The following is a 17,605-nucleotide window of genomic DNA, read 5'->3' on the forward strand; positions in this document are numbered from 1 at the left end:
TTATGTAAAGCAACATGTCAATGTTTCACTAAGAAGGTAAGAAAACGACTAGTCATGATTTTATACATAAACCACTATATACTTATCGTTAATTGTGATTATCCTAATCGTATTGCATTAGTTGTTTTTTATTGCCGTCACTTCAATTAAATTTTTGCAAATAATTTTATTTACGTATAATGCAAAAATATTGCTAAATATATAATAAATTATATTAAATATAAAATATACTACAAAAATTATATAATAGCACGAATCTTTAACATTCTTACAATTATAAATACGTTAATAATTTTTATTTTTATTTTATTACCATAAGTACATATATCAAATCATATATATTTAAAAAATACATTGATAAAATATTATTCATATTATAATAATTATTTAAACATTATTTTATAATTAGTATAGGTAGAAATATTTATTTCTTACTTTCATATTTGTATTACATTTTCTGATAGGAAAAATAATTTATATAAGTAAAAATATAATTTTTTTGTGTTTTTTAATATATTTATTTTTTAATAATTTTTATTAATAATTTACAGTAATGTAACAGCATATTTATAATAAAAAAAATGTTAAAAAATTAAATTTTAGTATTGAGCATAAGCATTTAAATGTATTATATTATATATAATATTATATAATATTACAATCCTAATTTACTACTTTAATTATATATTCTACAATTTGTATTACATGTCTTAAAAAATATCAAAGATTATTAACATTAATTATTTTCTATTTGAAATTTGGTTTTAATTTATCATGTTACCAAAAATACTCATTAAGTTATAAACAATATTCTTTTTGGTATAATTTTTTTATTAACTATATTAACTATTTCAAAATTATTTTTTATAAATAATTTTAAAATAGTTAATTTTTATTTTAAACAAATCACATTTTTACTAGTAGTTACAACAGCATACAAAAAATAAGTTTTATTTAAGTATTAAACCTAAGCACATCAATTTTTTTTTTAAATTTCTTGGCAATATTATAAATACATAAATAAATAACATTAAAGAATAAAATTAGTATATATTTTTTTATTACCATTATATACTCTCATATTCTGCAATTATATTATGTTGGTTTAATTGCCTTGAACAATAATTTAAAATGATCATAATATAAATTGTTTCATATTTATTTTATTCGACAATAAACGTTTTTACGGATTCTTATGATTTGGGAGTCCGTTTGCGTAATTTTAACCAAATTCCATTTTTACTGGTAGTTATTACAGCATATTTATCATATTGAATTTTAAGGTCTGTTTTAGAACACGGTTCAACATAATAATCTTTGATCACAGCAATAATTCCGAGTGATGTTTGCAATCTTCCAAATCTGCTTCCTATAAAGTTAATACAAATACAATTTTAATATATGTTTTAAATAATAAGATTATTTTAGATATCATAGTTTACAATAAAAATCTAAATATTTTTTCGGAGTTGGATATTTTCTTTTTGATATATCGTATAATTTTTCTCTAATAAATTAAATATGAATCTGTTACTACTAAAATTATACTAGCATATACAATACATAATATTTCTGAGATTCAGTGTGTACTCTTTCGCTTGTAGAAACAGATCTCTGTTGCTATATGAAAATGCACTTACATAAAACGCAATTATCATTTGCCTCAACTTATATTTTTTCGAGTGATAATTTAACTATTAAGTAATTAAAGAATGAGAATTAAATTTATTTAATGTATATATCATGCATGTTATTGTTTACATCACATATACATATGTGGTTAATTAAAGTAAAAAAAGCAATTTTACTAGTTCTTCCCAGTAGTTTATAAATATATTATTTACATGTTTAATTTTTTTATTTTTTAATAAATTATAGTATAAAATAATTTTATTATTTTTAAATTATTGATATAATTGTCCGTTGTAAAATATATGTACTAGGAATTCTGAAGTCTTGACTCTTATCATATTTTATCATAATCAATTAAATAAATGCATTTATAAATAAATTATTTATCCTAAATCTTTCTTTAGATTTTTTAGCTAAGATTTTTACTCAAAATAAATTCAAAACCGAACATATTCTAATAAATGTGTTATTTTAATATTAAATTATTTGTATATTAAAAATATAAAAGTTGTTATTAGTACTCACCGATACAATTTCTAGGACCTTCGCTGAAAGGCAAGTGGGTCATCGGATGTCTTTTGGCTTTAGCACCAGGTTCGAATCTTTCTGGTATGAATTTTTTAGGCTCATGATAATATGTTGAATCATAATAAATCCCTATTAACGGTATTGTCACCATGTCTCCTTTTTCTAAGCTCAGGTTGCTATCAGGAAATGTGTATGGAGCCGTACAAGCTCGTATAATATTGGCTCCAATTGGATGCATTCGTAAGGTTTCATTAAAAACCATTTCCATATAGGTCATTTCGAAAATCCCCTCATATGTTAGTTTCCCGTCGTGTCTTGTCATCACTGTGCATATTTCATTATACAGTTTTTCTTGTTTATCGGGATTCTTACTCAATTGATAAAGCGCGAAGGCCGCGGTGTTTGATGAAGTATCGAATCCAGCCAAGAAGAACACTAAAGCTTGAGCGGCTATGAAATGTTCATCGATCTTAATAATATCTTCTTCTGCTTCTGAACTATCTCTCAGTTCAAGGAGAAGATCTATAAAATCATTGCGTTTTATTTTATTCGTTTCTCGATCTTTGACAACGTTATTAATCACACCTGTAAAAAAATCGTGCTCGTCTTTAGGCATTATGTTCATGTCTAAATGATAAAACACCTTCGGAAACGTAACTCTAAATTGCATCATCAGCCTTTTTATAGTCGTGAAGTGCATCATCTTTCGTCCCATTTTACAAAACATTGACCCTTCTGTAGATATGGCGTTCATATCAATCCCAAAAACACAAGCGCCGATATTATCAACCGATAGTTGAGCCATGAGATAATGAAAGTCTGCTTCTTTACCATCGTACGTTTCCAAAAACTTTCTAAATTTAATATTCAGTTCCTCCATAATATAAAACATGTTTTTTAACTTACACGATGTAAAAATTGGCGTCAGTTTCTTACGTGCAACGTTCCATCTATCTCCAGTCAGGTTGAATAGATGCGCGCTCAAATTGTTCTTGTCTTTCTGAAGAATTACTTCTCTATCTCTAAAATGGTTAAAATCCGTCACCAACACTCTTTGCACATCGTCCAAATTATTCAATACTACACAAGGCTTTGTGATTCTCATCGTACCCGCAAATCGTTGATTATGAAATCTGTCATAAGCTTCTTTAGCTATTTTTCCATATGTTTTATTATAATTTGTTATAGCTGACAGATAATAAAACGTTGTGTGGCCAACTCCTTTGCCATTCCAATATGTATGAAGCTTATACAATGTGTATAAAAAATACAGTACCCCAGCAACGATTATACTGTACAATAACATTTTGATGTGTTGTCTTGAAAGGTTAAAAAATCACTAAGCGAATCAACGTAAAACATATTTTATATACATATGTATTATAAATTTAACATGCTAATTTATAGAAACGTCAAAGTTGTCAGTGTTATCTGGAAAATTATTGTATTATCGCTTTCATTATGATTTATGTTTGCTTATCGTATATTTTAATTATTTATGACATAATGTTCCAGTGAATATGAAATATAAATCGTGTGAGAAACAGGATGTATGGTAGATATAGATATAAAACGTTTTAATAAAAAAAGTTTATGATTGTATTATTTTTTTGTTCTCTCTATTTCAAAGTTGTCCTCACAGGAAACATGTGTCCCTTGAAGGCTAAACAAAATTAAAAATACGTCGCCAACAGACGTTTCTGAGTGATTCGCTGATTTAATTAATACATGGAATTAAATAAAATCATATTATTTCTAAAAATAAATATCAAGTCCTAAGCTTAAAATAAATACTTTTATACAATCAATAATATTTTTAAAGGTAATTATGAATAAAATATATTTATAATTTTTTTTAAAAACATGGCTTTTTACACATATTTTTAATTTTAATATATAATCACATAATTATATTTGTTAAATTATGGTCAACTGTCATTCATGCTGTTCATTATCATATAAATAATCTTATTAGCATTAAAAATAAAACAATAATATATAAAATATGACATTAACTGATATGTTCTCATAATTTACTCTGATTTTAAGTTGTTATTTATGTCACTGCTATTGAAAATATACATACAATAAATAAATTAAATAATAAAAAAATCACTGGTTAAATATCATAATTATATTTTAATTACCATTATTACAATCGTAGACATATATGTATGAAAGTACATACAGATGCTTTGACTTGTGTAAATAATAATAAAAACCCGAATACATTACCATTTAGGCTTTTATATAAATAACTAACATTGTAAGTTATTAGATAAATTGAGTATAAACCTTACATAGTATAATAAAACAAATGTTAATAAAATATGAAATATTTATTTTAAGGATTAAAAATGAGTTTTTAAAACCAAATTCTTGATTTATATATAATACAGTTTTTTTGTTATAAATTATTATTATTGCGCAATAAATTTTGAGTCAGGTAGAATTTGTGTAATTACTATAAATACATTTTGTAGGTTCTCGTCTCCGACGATTTCAAACGTCATACCTGTACCAGGGTTGGCGCGAAGAGGGAAGCGGCTGCTCTCTCAGTCCATAATATCTGTCGAAGCTTGACGTAGCTCCTCTTGTATGAGAGCACAATTAAACCTCGTGTATCAATGTGTAGCAAATAAGCTATCAGACAAATCTAGTAAATCTAAATAATATTTTATTTTAACATATATTTACAATCAAACTATATCATTATTACCAATCTATTAAAAGTCTTAATTATATTTAAAAAAAATATTTTAAATAAAACTAAAACACATTTCTTGACTTCTTACCATTGACAAATTTTGTTAAATAAAAACGAGACTTCAAAATGATTTTAATTTAATAAATGTATCGCATATAATTTATTTTTTGGCACCCAACACCCGCATATTTTTATTAACCGTATAATCAATACTAGTTCTGTAAAACTATTTATAAAGTTAAACGAATGTCAAAAATATTTTTTTATGATTAAAATTTGTTTAATGAGTTTTTTAGTTAAAACAGATAATTTTTTCATAAATATCTCTTCTTTATTCTTTAAATTTACTATGTCATCTTACAACAAAATGTTAAAAATATTTTATCTGTCGCACAGATTAAATTAATTGCCACAAAAGTACTTTGTTTATTTTTATTTTAGGCATATATTTTTGTTCTATTCAAGAATGGTAATTTACCGGTAAGTTACGTGTTGGTTTAACTCAACTGCGGCTGCTACTCGCAACAGCCCAGGTAGGAGGTGAATCCAGAATCAATTCGTGCTATAAACTGAAGCAAAATATGTAGTAATACATGTATAATGCTGTATTATGAGTCGAAACTCTTGAGCATAATATTACCCATTTGTAACTTGTTAAATAATTCTTTCCAAATTTAATCATGAAGCAGAAAACCACCTAAACTTTAGATTCCTACACACCCGCGGTTCGGGTTTTATTGCGTTTTACGCTAATTTTTTACTTCTGAAAAACGAATAATTTTATTCCAACGAGTAAGAAAACTTGCTTTTATTTTTATCAGCCTTGTATCATATTTTTTAGATATTCTTTTAAAATAATAAGAGTCACACATAAATTATCTGATTTAAAATCGCATTTTTTTAAAAGTAAATTAAATTATTAGCTATATATTTCTGAGAATCGATCTGAGAATGTCGTTTTCCGAAGACTTTGAACTTTCCAAAGGCAAGTTAGAACTTTCGCTGACTCCTCTTCGAAATTAATTTGGGACCTCGCGAGCCGACAATCGCACCGGAACTTTCCTCTCGCCAAACAATCATAACACTAAGCAAAACTTCCCGGATCGACTTTGCGACACGTCCCGCGGGAAATTTCCGGTCATATCTTTATATTGGTTTCATTTTCGGGACGCAAACTTTTGCGGTGACGAAATTAAAAGAGTTTCCGATGCCTCGTCATAACACACGCTCGTCATAATGGAACATAATACGGTTACCAAAGTTTCCGCCCCATGCCGAGGAAAAAAGTCGTTATTACGTTTGTCTCCCCTTTCACCTTTTTCTTCTCGTGTAACTGCTTAATAAACGTGGAGACAAAGTTTGCGAATCAAATAACTTTTACGAGCCCGAGACGCGATAGCTCAAACTATTGTACATAGGCGAGGACTATTTTTTGTAGTGTATAAATGTCAAAAAAATAATACAACGCTTTTGAGAAAGGCAAACTAATTCAATCAAAACTAACGACACTTGAAGTTTGTCGAGGTTTTGTCATGAGAATGCCGAATATCTTTATGTTCTAGTTAATTAATATACATTTTGAATCCGATTTGCTGTTTACATCGAAACTTTGCCCAGTAAAAGTTTTTTGCCGTCGTCAGCTCTAGATTGTTTGCGCAGTTTTTTTATTATTAAATATAATGCTAATAAAAACATGCTGAAGACTCTCGTGTATTTTACTTTTTATATTATATAAGTCGATATGCTTTTATTATTTTTTTATTGTGAATAAATAATATTATTAAAAAACTGTAATATTTGAACTTATAATAAATTATCAAAAAATAATAATTTACAAATAGAGTACCTGATTTCTTAAGAAATTTCTAAGATATATAATATTAATGTGCCTTAATTCAAAAACTACCAAAAATTTCAAGCCCCCACTTTAACTTTTTTTACATACATATTTCACACACTAATATTTTTTAATTATTTTACATTTAATAATTTATTTTCAATTCCTCGACACAAATATCAATTTTAAACACATATTCTTTAAAATCCCACGCGGTGTTGTATGTCAGATAGGCATTATGACAGACTGCTTTGGCAGGCTTCGTGGGCAAGTCGTAGTAGGCGCAGTCCTGCAATCAGTCTTAAAGTCAGCCGCGATGGTTTATTGAATCAGTGCGCCAATAAAGCTGTTCTTTGCTCACATGTTGCGGCCCGAATAAAATATTGCAGACGGTGAAATAGTATGCACGATGCGGATAAAGCCTCGGGCCACTTACGTGCGTGTACAGTCAGCAAATGGACTGTGAAGCAAATACAACCCGAATCAAAAAACTAACAAGCAAATTTATACAACAGCATCAGCTAAATTGTATAAATTTATTGATTGTATTATCGGTAATTTGACAACTGGATTTAATGCAGAAAAATAAATAAATAAATCATTCAGTTTCATCCCTAATCTAGAAAAAACAGTCTCGAATCTATCCCGAAAATATTTTTTAAGATATGTCATTTTAGTAAAGTCATATCGAAATACATTCACACCATCGCTTTGTATAAACGGTGTATATAATAATACACAAAAACAAAGGAAATATATTTAATTAAAATAATAAAAATAAAAATTGAGCCACCGGTAATGCATTCTGTTGTTTCGACCAATGAAAAATAAGCATTTAAATATAAAACAAGATGGCCGACATCAACATGACAACAGTTTAAATAATTATTATTTATTAATAAAATTTTGCTACGCTACAATAATTTTCATTAATTCGTCATATGTGTTGTTCGATTTGACTGAATATAAATATTCGGATTGCAAATTAACTAGGTATGTTATAACTATGAAAATGAAATATATACATAATTTGAGTAAGGATTATAAGAATACATTGATTAAACTAGATAAACAATTTTTGCAATGAAATCTTCAAATTTTGAATTCCCATCGACGGGCTCCGAGGCCGAAAAGTGAGTTTTTTTTTATAATACATAAACATTATCATTGCTTCCGATTTAATGCACATATACGTTAGATTTGCCCAGGTACGTTTTAAACATGAGCATGTAATATATACTTAGTATGTATGAAGATTGAGGTTATGTCTATCAAACCGTATAAATGCTAATAAAATGTATTTTTTTATCTATTGATATTTGGGGATATTATTTCACGACGATCGCGTGACATTGATTTTGATGTAGTCAGTTATTTAGCTGAAGAAGTTTGGTTAGAGCAAAATAAATTAAAACCCTTATTGCAGCATAAAAAAAACACCTAGATCGTTCCGTTCCGAGCGAGGACTCGTAATATATGTACATATGTATAGTTTCTTGGGTGTTATATAATAGACAACATTTTAAAATGATTATAAATATGTATTTTCATACCTAAAATAATCGATAGCCAAAATATTTAAGAGTCGGTTATTTTTAATTCCAATGTGGCAAAATATGTATACGTCAGGTTTTAATTAATTTTTGTTCGGTGCTATCATTCCTCTTTCGGAATAGCCAAATTCAACCGTTGGACGGAACGCTCGTTACCGAGCGTTCCCACTGTTGCGGCGACGGCACGATTTTATTGCTTTTGACGTGTATTTTTGACTTCTGAGAAATAATAATTTTTTTTACTCTCCTATTTGTCAAAATTCGGTTTAAATGTGCTTCATTCGATTCTCACACGTAATATTGTTATAAAAAATCTTGCTTTTGACCTGGACTGGAAGTTTACTATGTTTATTAATTTTTAATTTCAAAAAATATGTCGCCACGGTGGCTAATTTTTATATTTATATGTAGCATAAAACGGGTTTACTCGTACCTATTATTATTTATTCAATAAATTATATTATGATTGTCATGAGGCCCGGAATCATTGTTTTCCCAGGGCACTGGTTTGCTTTCGGCGGTCCTGAGTACAAGTTATAGATGTAAATGGTATCCAGTTAATCATTTTGGTAATTTTTAAAATAATTTTGCTAGCTTCTGTCTGTGATAAGCATGGCAATTGTCAGTTGTGTTGGACGAGTGGTTTGTGTTTGACAGGCAATTATTCACAACGCATTTTTTACGTTAAGCGATTTTATTGTCTTGGAAAAATATATTCTTTTAAGATCCGTTCGTTATTTATTATTCAGAATGGTATTAATCAGTAGTTTATGTCTAAGATAAAAAATAATATAATCTCATATTATCGGTTCAATGAAATTCTCTTTGGTTGAACGCAATTATTTTGGCCAGCCAATTAATTCCGATTCGATATGTATTAAATTATTTTAAAGGTGAGCACGCATCGTTCAATTTAATATCACTGCTCTCAATAATAAAACCGTAATTATATGATACATGTAGTTAAACAGTAGATATACATAAGACTATTTATAATGTCATATATTTTTATTTAAAAATATGTTTTACCCATACTTGCTGAAAATTGCAATATAAATAAAAAAGTCGGTTTTCATGCTGTGCTTACCTAAACCCAAAACTTCTTAAAGCATTCCGATTGTTTCTTAATGTGCATATTTTCAAAACAATAAAACTTTACTGGAAACTGCAAATCTATTTGCAATGCCGACTAATTGTAAGTCATTAATCCTTTCTAAGTTTGTTATTTAAACATTGCATGACTTTTTATTTTTTTAACGATTTTAAGAGATTTTTCGTAGCAAGATTTTTTTATTTAAACATAAAAAATAAACTATTTTAATTTATCAATCTCTTGACTTATAAATATAAGTACAATGTAATACAAATAGTGTTCTTAAATTTAATAAGTGATCAAAGAATATTGACACATTAAACGTTTTATGGAAATACTTACAATTTATTATGTCCTTTGAACAAGGCGATTGATTCCATTTAGTCAAGTCTTTTAAAATTAATATCAGTATCGATACATATTGAATTTGATATATATTTAGAATGTTATCTGTTTTTAAATAAATAATTAAAAATGTATCTGGTTTTTTATTTATTGAGTAAGTCGAATAAAGCAATTCTCATTAAAGTAGTAAAAGTTGATATATCGGATTTCAACAAGCAAATGTTAATAATGACGTTGAATGCATACTGTGCGTTTTTTATCGAAGCTATTCCACTTTGACTCTTGTCCTTGAAAATACCAAGCCAAAGATAAAATCGCTTATTTTTAAGGAGAACATTTGTAAACTCTCTCAATGATACATTTAAGCTGATGTTGAATGTAAAATTATTTTAAATATACTTTTAGAATCTAAAAAAGAGAAAGTTGTATGTATTTAACATAAAAGAAGTAATTTATTTTTTGAAAAGTAAAGTTTGGACTGCCATGTTATGTTTAAAGAATTATAAAAAAAACGTGTTTAACTACACCTCAAATTAATCCTTTTGTGAACGTTTAAATTTCAAGGTATCAAATAATTACATAAGATAGTTAAAAATCTAAGCTTATAAATTAAAGAGTTGTTTATGATGTTTGATTACTTTCGAAAGCCTACGTTTCTATTTCGTTGAGTGTTCTAAAATAATTGCTGAGCAAAACCATAATCGTTTTACAGGTTTCTGATTGATAATTATATTATTAAAAACCCAACAAAATGTTTTAAATCATAAGCCAGCTTAATTAAAAAAAACGCTTTTATTTATTTAGTGTTTGATATCACTCTGTGTTTGCGTTTTTTCGATACGCGATATATTTATTCAGAATTTGTATAAATAATACGCAAAGATGTAAAATTAAATCTTTTTTTATGGTATTAAGCACATTAAAAATGCTTTTGGTTCTTTTAAACATGAACCAAAATACATACCCTATGTTTTTCGTTGATCAGTTTATTTATGAGATACGCATTTAATGCGCCATATAATTTTTATAATCCTATTTTTATTGATTAATGCTAGGAAGGAAGGAAACGGAAAATTGAAAAACACGGATACTCAAATTATCAATTTTATTTAGCTTTAACATATGTATTTAGATACAATTTAATAGAAATACAGATTATAAATTTTTTTATTTTTTAGAAAAATCTGTGATTTTATATAGTTTGCTTTTGAGAATCTCTCAATAATTTTCGTATATCAGAACGATTTTCTATAAGAGCTATTATATCATTTTATCCCCTTTGCTCGATGTGGTCCAGTATCTTTTTCTCTTGTACACCTATTCTCACTATCACTCTCTTTTTCTTCTGTTTGAGTGACAATAGAAACGATATCTGCTTCAGTCAAGCATTGAAAACCTGAATCGTTTGAATCACGGTCAAACCACTTACACGATGTTTTTCCGATTGACATTTTCAAAGCATTTAAATTTTTTTTATTAATATGAATACTTCAGATACATGTCTTGTTTTATTCTCTTCAGACTCCAATACGTTTATTTCTAAGTTTAAAAAAACAATTTTTTCACAATCGAACAAGTGCTACGGGATTCGTTTTTGATCAAGATTGTGCTATTTCAAGTGAAGCATCCAACGTTGTCATTTTTTTCAAAAATTAATCAAGCCATCGTCTTTCTCAGTGAGTGTTTTAAAAGGACCAGCATGGTAAAGCTGTTTTGTTGCTGCTATAATATTCTTATTAAAATAATATCTCAAGCACAATTAATCCGTACCTGGATAATCTAGAGTACACTGTATTTGATTTACGAGAGACATTTCTAATTGTAACACAAATAGTTTTCATTATTGAATTTCAATCTGCATCATCAATTGATTTTAAATTGTAAATATGGTTTATAATCATTAAAATTTCTCTCACTGATTGTCAAATCGATACTCTGTCAGGTTGTAATAAATAAATCATAGTAAGTACAATAGTAATTTTGTAAACAAAAAAATAATTATAAATTATAGATACCTTTTAATATATTAATTTTATTAATATATTTATGAATGTATGTATATTTAGTTTTCTATACCTCAAACTAAGTGTCAACCTAATTAATATTATATACATATTATCACTATGAATATATTTCCAAGCAACGAGCTTTCGTCGGATGCAAGCTTTTATTAATTAACACGAACAATGCAAGTTTCGTAATTTGTCGCGAGAACTTTTTCAAAAATTCATGAAAAGTTTTAATTATGAAAAGGAGAGAGCGAAAAAATGATAACGCAAGAAAGCTCGCCTTGGGTTGTTTATTTTGAGGATAATTAACGCAAATTATGAATTATAACCCGAAGTAGAACCTCGCAATTCTAGCGTTTTTATTTTTAATTTAACACACCTGCCCCGCGAGAATATTTTTTTCATTATTTAACGCGGAAAATTTATGCAGAAATATTGTATTTATATATTTTTCACTCGTAAATTCACCAACGTTAACGCTTCCAGGAAATACATTACAGGGAAGCAAGTACATATATTGTTTCGCACGCAAATACTCTACTATTTACGGTTTTAATTTTTCTTTTCCCTTCCCAACCACTTCAAGGCGCTAAACAAATGAAATTCCGGAAAACACGGAGGCGAGTATAATTTTTGCGAGGAAAATCCCATTTTGGTGCTTTGTAACGGAGCTGCAATCTACTTTTTTTTTATTTCTCTGAAAGTAGATATTTTTAAAATGCACGACGTCAATGAAAATCCTTGTTTAGGTAACCTTACTTTATTCCTCAAATGCTTACTGAAATTTTAATTAGTTTCAAGCAAACTTGATGTTGGTTTTCCTAATAATTACTGTCTTAATCTGAGTCTTGCAATTTTAGCGTAATATTTTTAATTAAACTCTCTATGAAACTTGAGTATCAATCTCACAGTATTTGAAATATCGTATGCTTATTGAAAATAAGCCAGATTGTTCCATAAGTCCATGCGTTTTTTTTAATTTTCTTATAAATTAACAATAATTTCTTAATTTATTAATTAAATATAAAATTCAATATTTAAATGTGCAGGACATACCAGCTTTAAAACAATGCACCCTTAAAATAACTAAAGAAAACAATACAGGATACATACAAAAACATATTTGCAGATATAATTGCCTTATATTACTCTACTTACATCCTTAATCGTTGCATTGTTCCGAGAATTAAGAGTAAAAAAAGAGCGACAGCACCTCCTTTATCTCATAAATATATAGCGTACTCACGACACTTATTTTCGGAAAAGGCTTCAATCAGAACTCGATTTTCTTACTACTTTGCTTCCTACTCAAAACACACAAAAGTTCACCTGAGCGCTTCATAAGATTCCCATGTCGTCTGGACGAAGTACCGTTACACGAAATAGCATGCTTTATCTCTTTCTTCGTTGCGTGCGACACCTCTCCTACTTCTATTTCTAGGGGATCAGCATCAGTTCTGGATTGTTAAATGAATAAATTTGATTAACCTACAATACCACTAACTTTATTCCATAATTTTGCTACTTATGTATCTGGTTTTTTTTTAATTTTGCGCAGAATTTCAAAGATTTTTTAAATAAATATAATTATTATAGACATTATTAAATGTGTTCCTACTATTGTTGTTTCCAAAAGCAATAAAATATTTGTATTTATTATAAGAAAAGAGCATTATTATATAATAAAAATAAAATGGTCAATATTTCTTTAGAAGCGCAGGGTAACACCCCCACGGTGTATGGCTGAGAGACAAATAGTAGTGGATTCTAATTAGAATGTAACGGTAAACCGTCTAGCTCGATAGGGAATCTTATGATGCCACCTGAACTTGCAACAAGCGGAGCTACGACCAGTATCAACCAAAACAACCGAGAAAGTAGTCGCTTTCCACCCCATGTCAAATCTGATCCAACAACGAATTCAACGTGCTACTGTTATGTATTTTATTTTATTTTTTTCTGCCCATTTAGAACTGTCTAATTCATTTTCTCGTAATTTATTTGGAGGCATAAATATTAGCTAATAAGACTAAATTTATGTAAATTCTTAGCTTACTGCAAATGAGTAATTTATTTCATTTTTCTAATCAGACATTTTAATGTTTCATGGTTTTTGAGAAAGGGCTTAAGCGAGGTTCTATACATTTTAAGTATTTTTAAACGTCTGATTTGATCAGTTATTATTCAAACATTGAGATTTTTTTTGGAATTGATTATAGATTCTCTACATAAAAATTGATATGTTTGCTTGCTTACAATGACAAACCTTAACAATATATTTGTATAATTACTTTCTGAACAACCATCGTAAATATGTAAATATTATTTTTGACTTTAAATAATTTAATTTAAAAGAATATTCTATAATAACAATTTTACGATATAAGATACCATAGTCTGTATAATAGAAATATACATTTTTCAGCTACATTCCAATGTTATAGAGCTATGCATTCACATTCAAGTCGAAAGGTCGTCTTTGTGGTTATTTTCGGATCTCATTCAGCGAGACGCTAATCGAGATTCTTCCCGCGGGATGAGTAGTCTGCACGAGACGTTAGTTGTTTCGAAAGATGAAACACCGCGTTTAATGCACATCACTTTGCTGTATTAGTTAGTGTATTAATGTTACACAGTGGCACTCTAAAAAATTACCTTCACTCCTCGCGGTCAAAACGAACGTTAAAATAAACCACTCCACTGCTGCTACTGCTGCATATGTTATGCATTTTTATTTAATTAAATGTAAAGTAAATTTTATCGCATTGTGGAAGAAAGGAACACTACTACTGTCTATCGTCTGCACGCTATGAATACTAAACAGTCGCGAGCTTCTAGATAGTGGGAGCCATTCTTTTTCGACTCTGATACAAAAACCGAGCAAGAATCCCCCGATATGTGTGTACGTATGTATGTAGAAGATGGCGGGGTCTTTTGCTATTTTTTTTAACCCCTCAACCAACCCTTCCGCGCCCCCGGCGATCTCTTTCATGCCTTCTGATGTCACTGAAAGCCATCTGGCATATTAGCTACGCTGCAAGAACGTTTCTGGTGAACTTATCCGATTTTTTCACATCGCGAGTGCTCCGACAAATTTGATCACAGATTCGCGAAAACTTAGGGAAGATATACGAACATTCCAGGAAAGTTAATGCAACTGCGCGTTCTCTAATAATATTGGAGAAACTCTCGAATTTGTAGCAATTTAAATAAAAGCGCTTGCATCAAAATTTAAATCCTCAGACGAATGTTATTTGACCAGCACGATAGATCGTATGTTTGAATGTAAATCTAACATGAATACGAAAATTTTTATTATGTCTGGAAGATCGCAATTATCTCAGGGATAGTTGTTTCCTGCGATATATGGTAACTAATGACGGTGAAAGGGAAGTGGAATCTACATACAATATAATAGTTAATATTCTTAAATTAATACAACGAGATGAGAACCAATAGCTGTATATTTAAATCTTAGAAGTTGTTTGTTTGTGTTGAGATTTTATTTTCAATGCGTGGCTTTAACTGACTATCGAAAATTTTGTTGTTCGAAACAGTTGTTAAAATAACCTCTAAATTATAGCAAATTGTGAACTGTGGGATTTTAAACTCCCACAGTTTTTTATTTATGGAATTCTGTTAATACATTCATTTATATCGGTTTATTTTTAACCACGATTCTAATTTTATAAGCGTGACCTCATAATCAAAAATACTATCTTTTGTAGTGACATTTTTAATACATTTTTAAAATATTAATTTGCCGTGAGCTTCGCTGGTGGTGAGTTTAGGACTTCCTATCTGCTCGGGGAAAACGGTTTCTGCTGAATTTTATTTCCTGTTTATGACAAACGATTGGTAATCTTAAGATGTCAAATTCTTTTTTTGGCAAATATGTAGTGACGAATTGGAAATGAAATTTGAAAAAAAAACAATTTGTATACTTTAAACACACGGGTAGTAATTTTTTCTCTAAATATACCAGAGTGTATATTCAACTAAAGATGCGCCTTTATTTTATTTCGAAATGCAAGAAAATAAGACGTTTTTTCCCAACAAAAAATGCTTTTACGCCTTCAAAAAACAGAATGTTTATCGGTGTGTCTACTAAGACCGGAATTCACAGAATTCGTTCATTGAACGAAATAAAATGTTGGAAAAGCCCAACGTTCAATATCGTTTAACGCTTAACTAAAAACAGGTATGTTTTACTTACGATTTAGGATCATTGACAGACTGTCGATAACGCCATTTAGCAAATATATAAAGTGCATCATTGTATTCTTGTACAGGTATCTCAAAAACTTTGAATTCTCTAACAACAAATAATGTTTTGCTTCACAGAACGTGAATCGCCAATAAATAATTGAAGTGACACGCGCTCCGTATAATGAAGTTGAGCATCCTCGAGGCCTTTTCGTAACTTTTCGATGTACATACTTAATGTCTATCCCTGCTTGAACGTCAATCCCAAGTTATCGACGGAAAAATATGATGTTGTTAACATCTCCGCCTGATGCTAACCACATCATATTTTTTAGAAATGAGTGCCAGGAACATTCACCCCAGCCACACTTCTTCACCTGGAAAATTTCTTGTTGCATATATTGAAAAATATATTCTTTTATCGATCTCTAAGATCAAAGGTTTCGCTCGAGGGCTTAATACACTGCAGTGTCACGTGATCGATTCTTAATAGAGAGGTCACGCCGTGAGGTCCGTTTCGACATGTTTTGCGCCACGCGGCGATACAAAATTAAGAAGAGGAAGAAGCTATCAGGATCGCAGCGTTTAATGCGATTTCATTTATTTATGATAAGCTTTTTATCAGGGAAGCAAAATCGTGACCGGAATTCTCTCTCCTGGACGCATCGGTGGTTGTGTGTCTAGAATAACGACCGGCACGTACGGAGACGAGTCAACTCTTCCCCGTGAAACAGCGATGCTAAACTTTCCTCAAATGAATTCTGCGGTCGTTAATAATAATTAAAGTCTATACAAAAATATATGCCGTCTCTAACTTGATTAAAGTTTGCCAAGTTTAACGTCGCTGTTAAACTTTTTGTCTTGGCTTTTAATTGTCATGCGGGTCAATTGGGATTCGTTCTATTTGACTCAGTGTAAGGGCCTTTGTGATATGAAAAAGAGTATGCAAGCCGTATACTTTAATTTGTGCGTAAGTCTTTCAATCAATTTACTTGATAAAAGAGAGATCTTAATAGTAAATAAAATTTTGAATAAGGAAAAATAAAACATGCTTGCTCTATACAAAATATTTGTAGGAAACCGTTAATTTTCTGTTCACTAATTCAAGTTTCTCTGTGTTTTGTTTCGTAGATTATCTATAATTATTAATGATCAAACATAATATGGTATATATATATTTTTATTGCTAATAACGTTTAGCTGTATATACTAAGATAATATACGAGACTCTTAAATCCCATCAAACACCAAGTACTTTCTTTTATGGCAGGTTTTGGCTTTAGAAGTGCTTAATGTTTTTTTCATGTCACTTTGTCGAAGATTATCCGTTCTTTATCTTTAATCAGTAATCATTGCAAAAAGTACCCATATTTTTGTATTGCACTTAAAAAAAACACATTAAATTTCCAGCCGGAAATTGATGAGGAACCCAAACGTACATTAAAGCCATCCCACTATAATGCAGATGCCTCACGATGGATGATTTCGCGGTGATTTAACATTGGTCAACATCAGTTATAGACATGAAAAATAAACTTAAATACACAAATTAATTCATCAGTTTCACTTCTACCGAATACAGTAACTAATATCTAAAAGACATAGGTTTAAATCACATATGTTCAATTATTGTAAAACACTAAATTTTTCTAATCCGAAGGTTAAAAACTCAACCTTAATAATGAATAATTTAAA

The 17,605-nt window shown here is 29.2% G+C and overlaps 1 protein-coding gene across 1 annotated transcript; it reads right to left on the bottom strand.

Annotated features, from left to right (window-relative positions):
• Positions 1-1,083: 1,083 nt before the first annotated feature.
• LOC148225987 (putative cytochrome P450 6a14) lies at positions 1,084-3,474 on the bottom strand. The gene is made up of 2 exons (XM_088203804.1): positions 2,158-3,474; positions 1,084-1,369 (listed from the first exon to the last, which is right to left on the bottom strand). Exons 1-2 carry the CDS (start codon positions 3,464-3,466, stop codon positions 1,194-1,196), a joined length of 1,485 nt encoding a protein of 494 aa, XP_088059930.1. The 5' UTR covers positions 3,467-3,474; the 3' UTR covers positions 1,084-1,193.
• Positions 3,475-17,605: the final 14,131 nt, after the last annotated feature.

The sequence above is a fragment of the Plectrocnemia conspersa genome, unplaced genomic scaffold (genome assembly GCF_051122295.1).
Source record: "Plectrocnemia conspersa isolate PC_06_02 unplaced genomic scaffold, ASM5112229v1 ptg000014l, whole genome shotgun sequence".
Taxonomy (NCBI): domain Eukaryota; kingdom Metazoa; phylum Arthropoda; class Insecta; order Trichoptera; family Polycentropodidae; genus Plectrocnemia; species Plectrocnemia conspersa.

Bases quoted from the DNA above. Each gene is read 5' to 3' on its own strand.
- LOC148225987 (XM_088203804.1), bottom strand. From the start codon at position 3,466: ATGTTATTGTACAGTATAATCGTTGCTGGGGTACTGTATTTTTTATAC. The intron at 1,370-2,157 runs GTGAGTACTAAT...TTAACTTTATAG, and splicing joins AGGTCCTAGAAATTGTATCG to GAAGCAGATTTGGAAGATTG.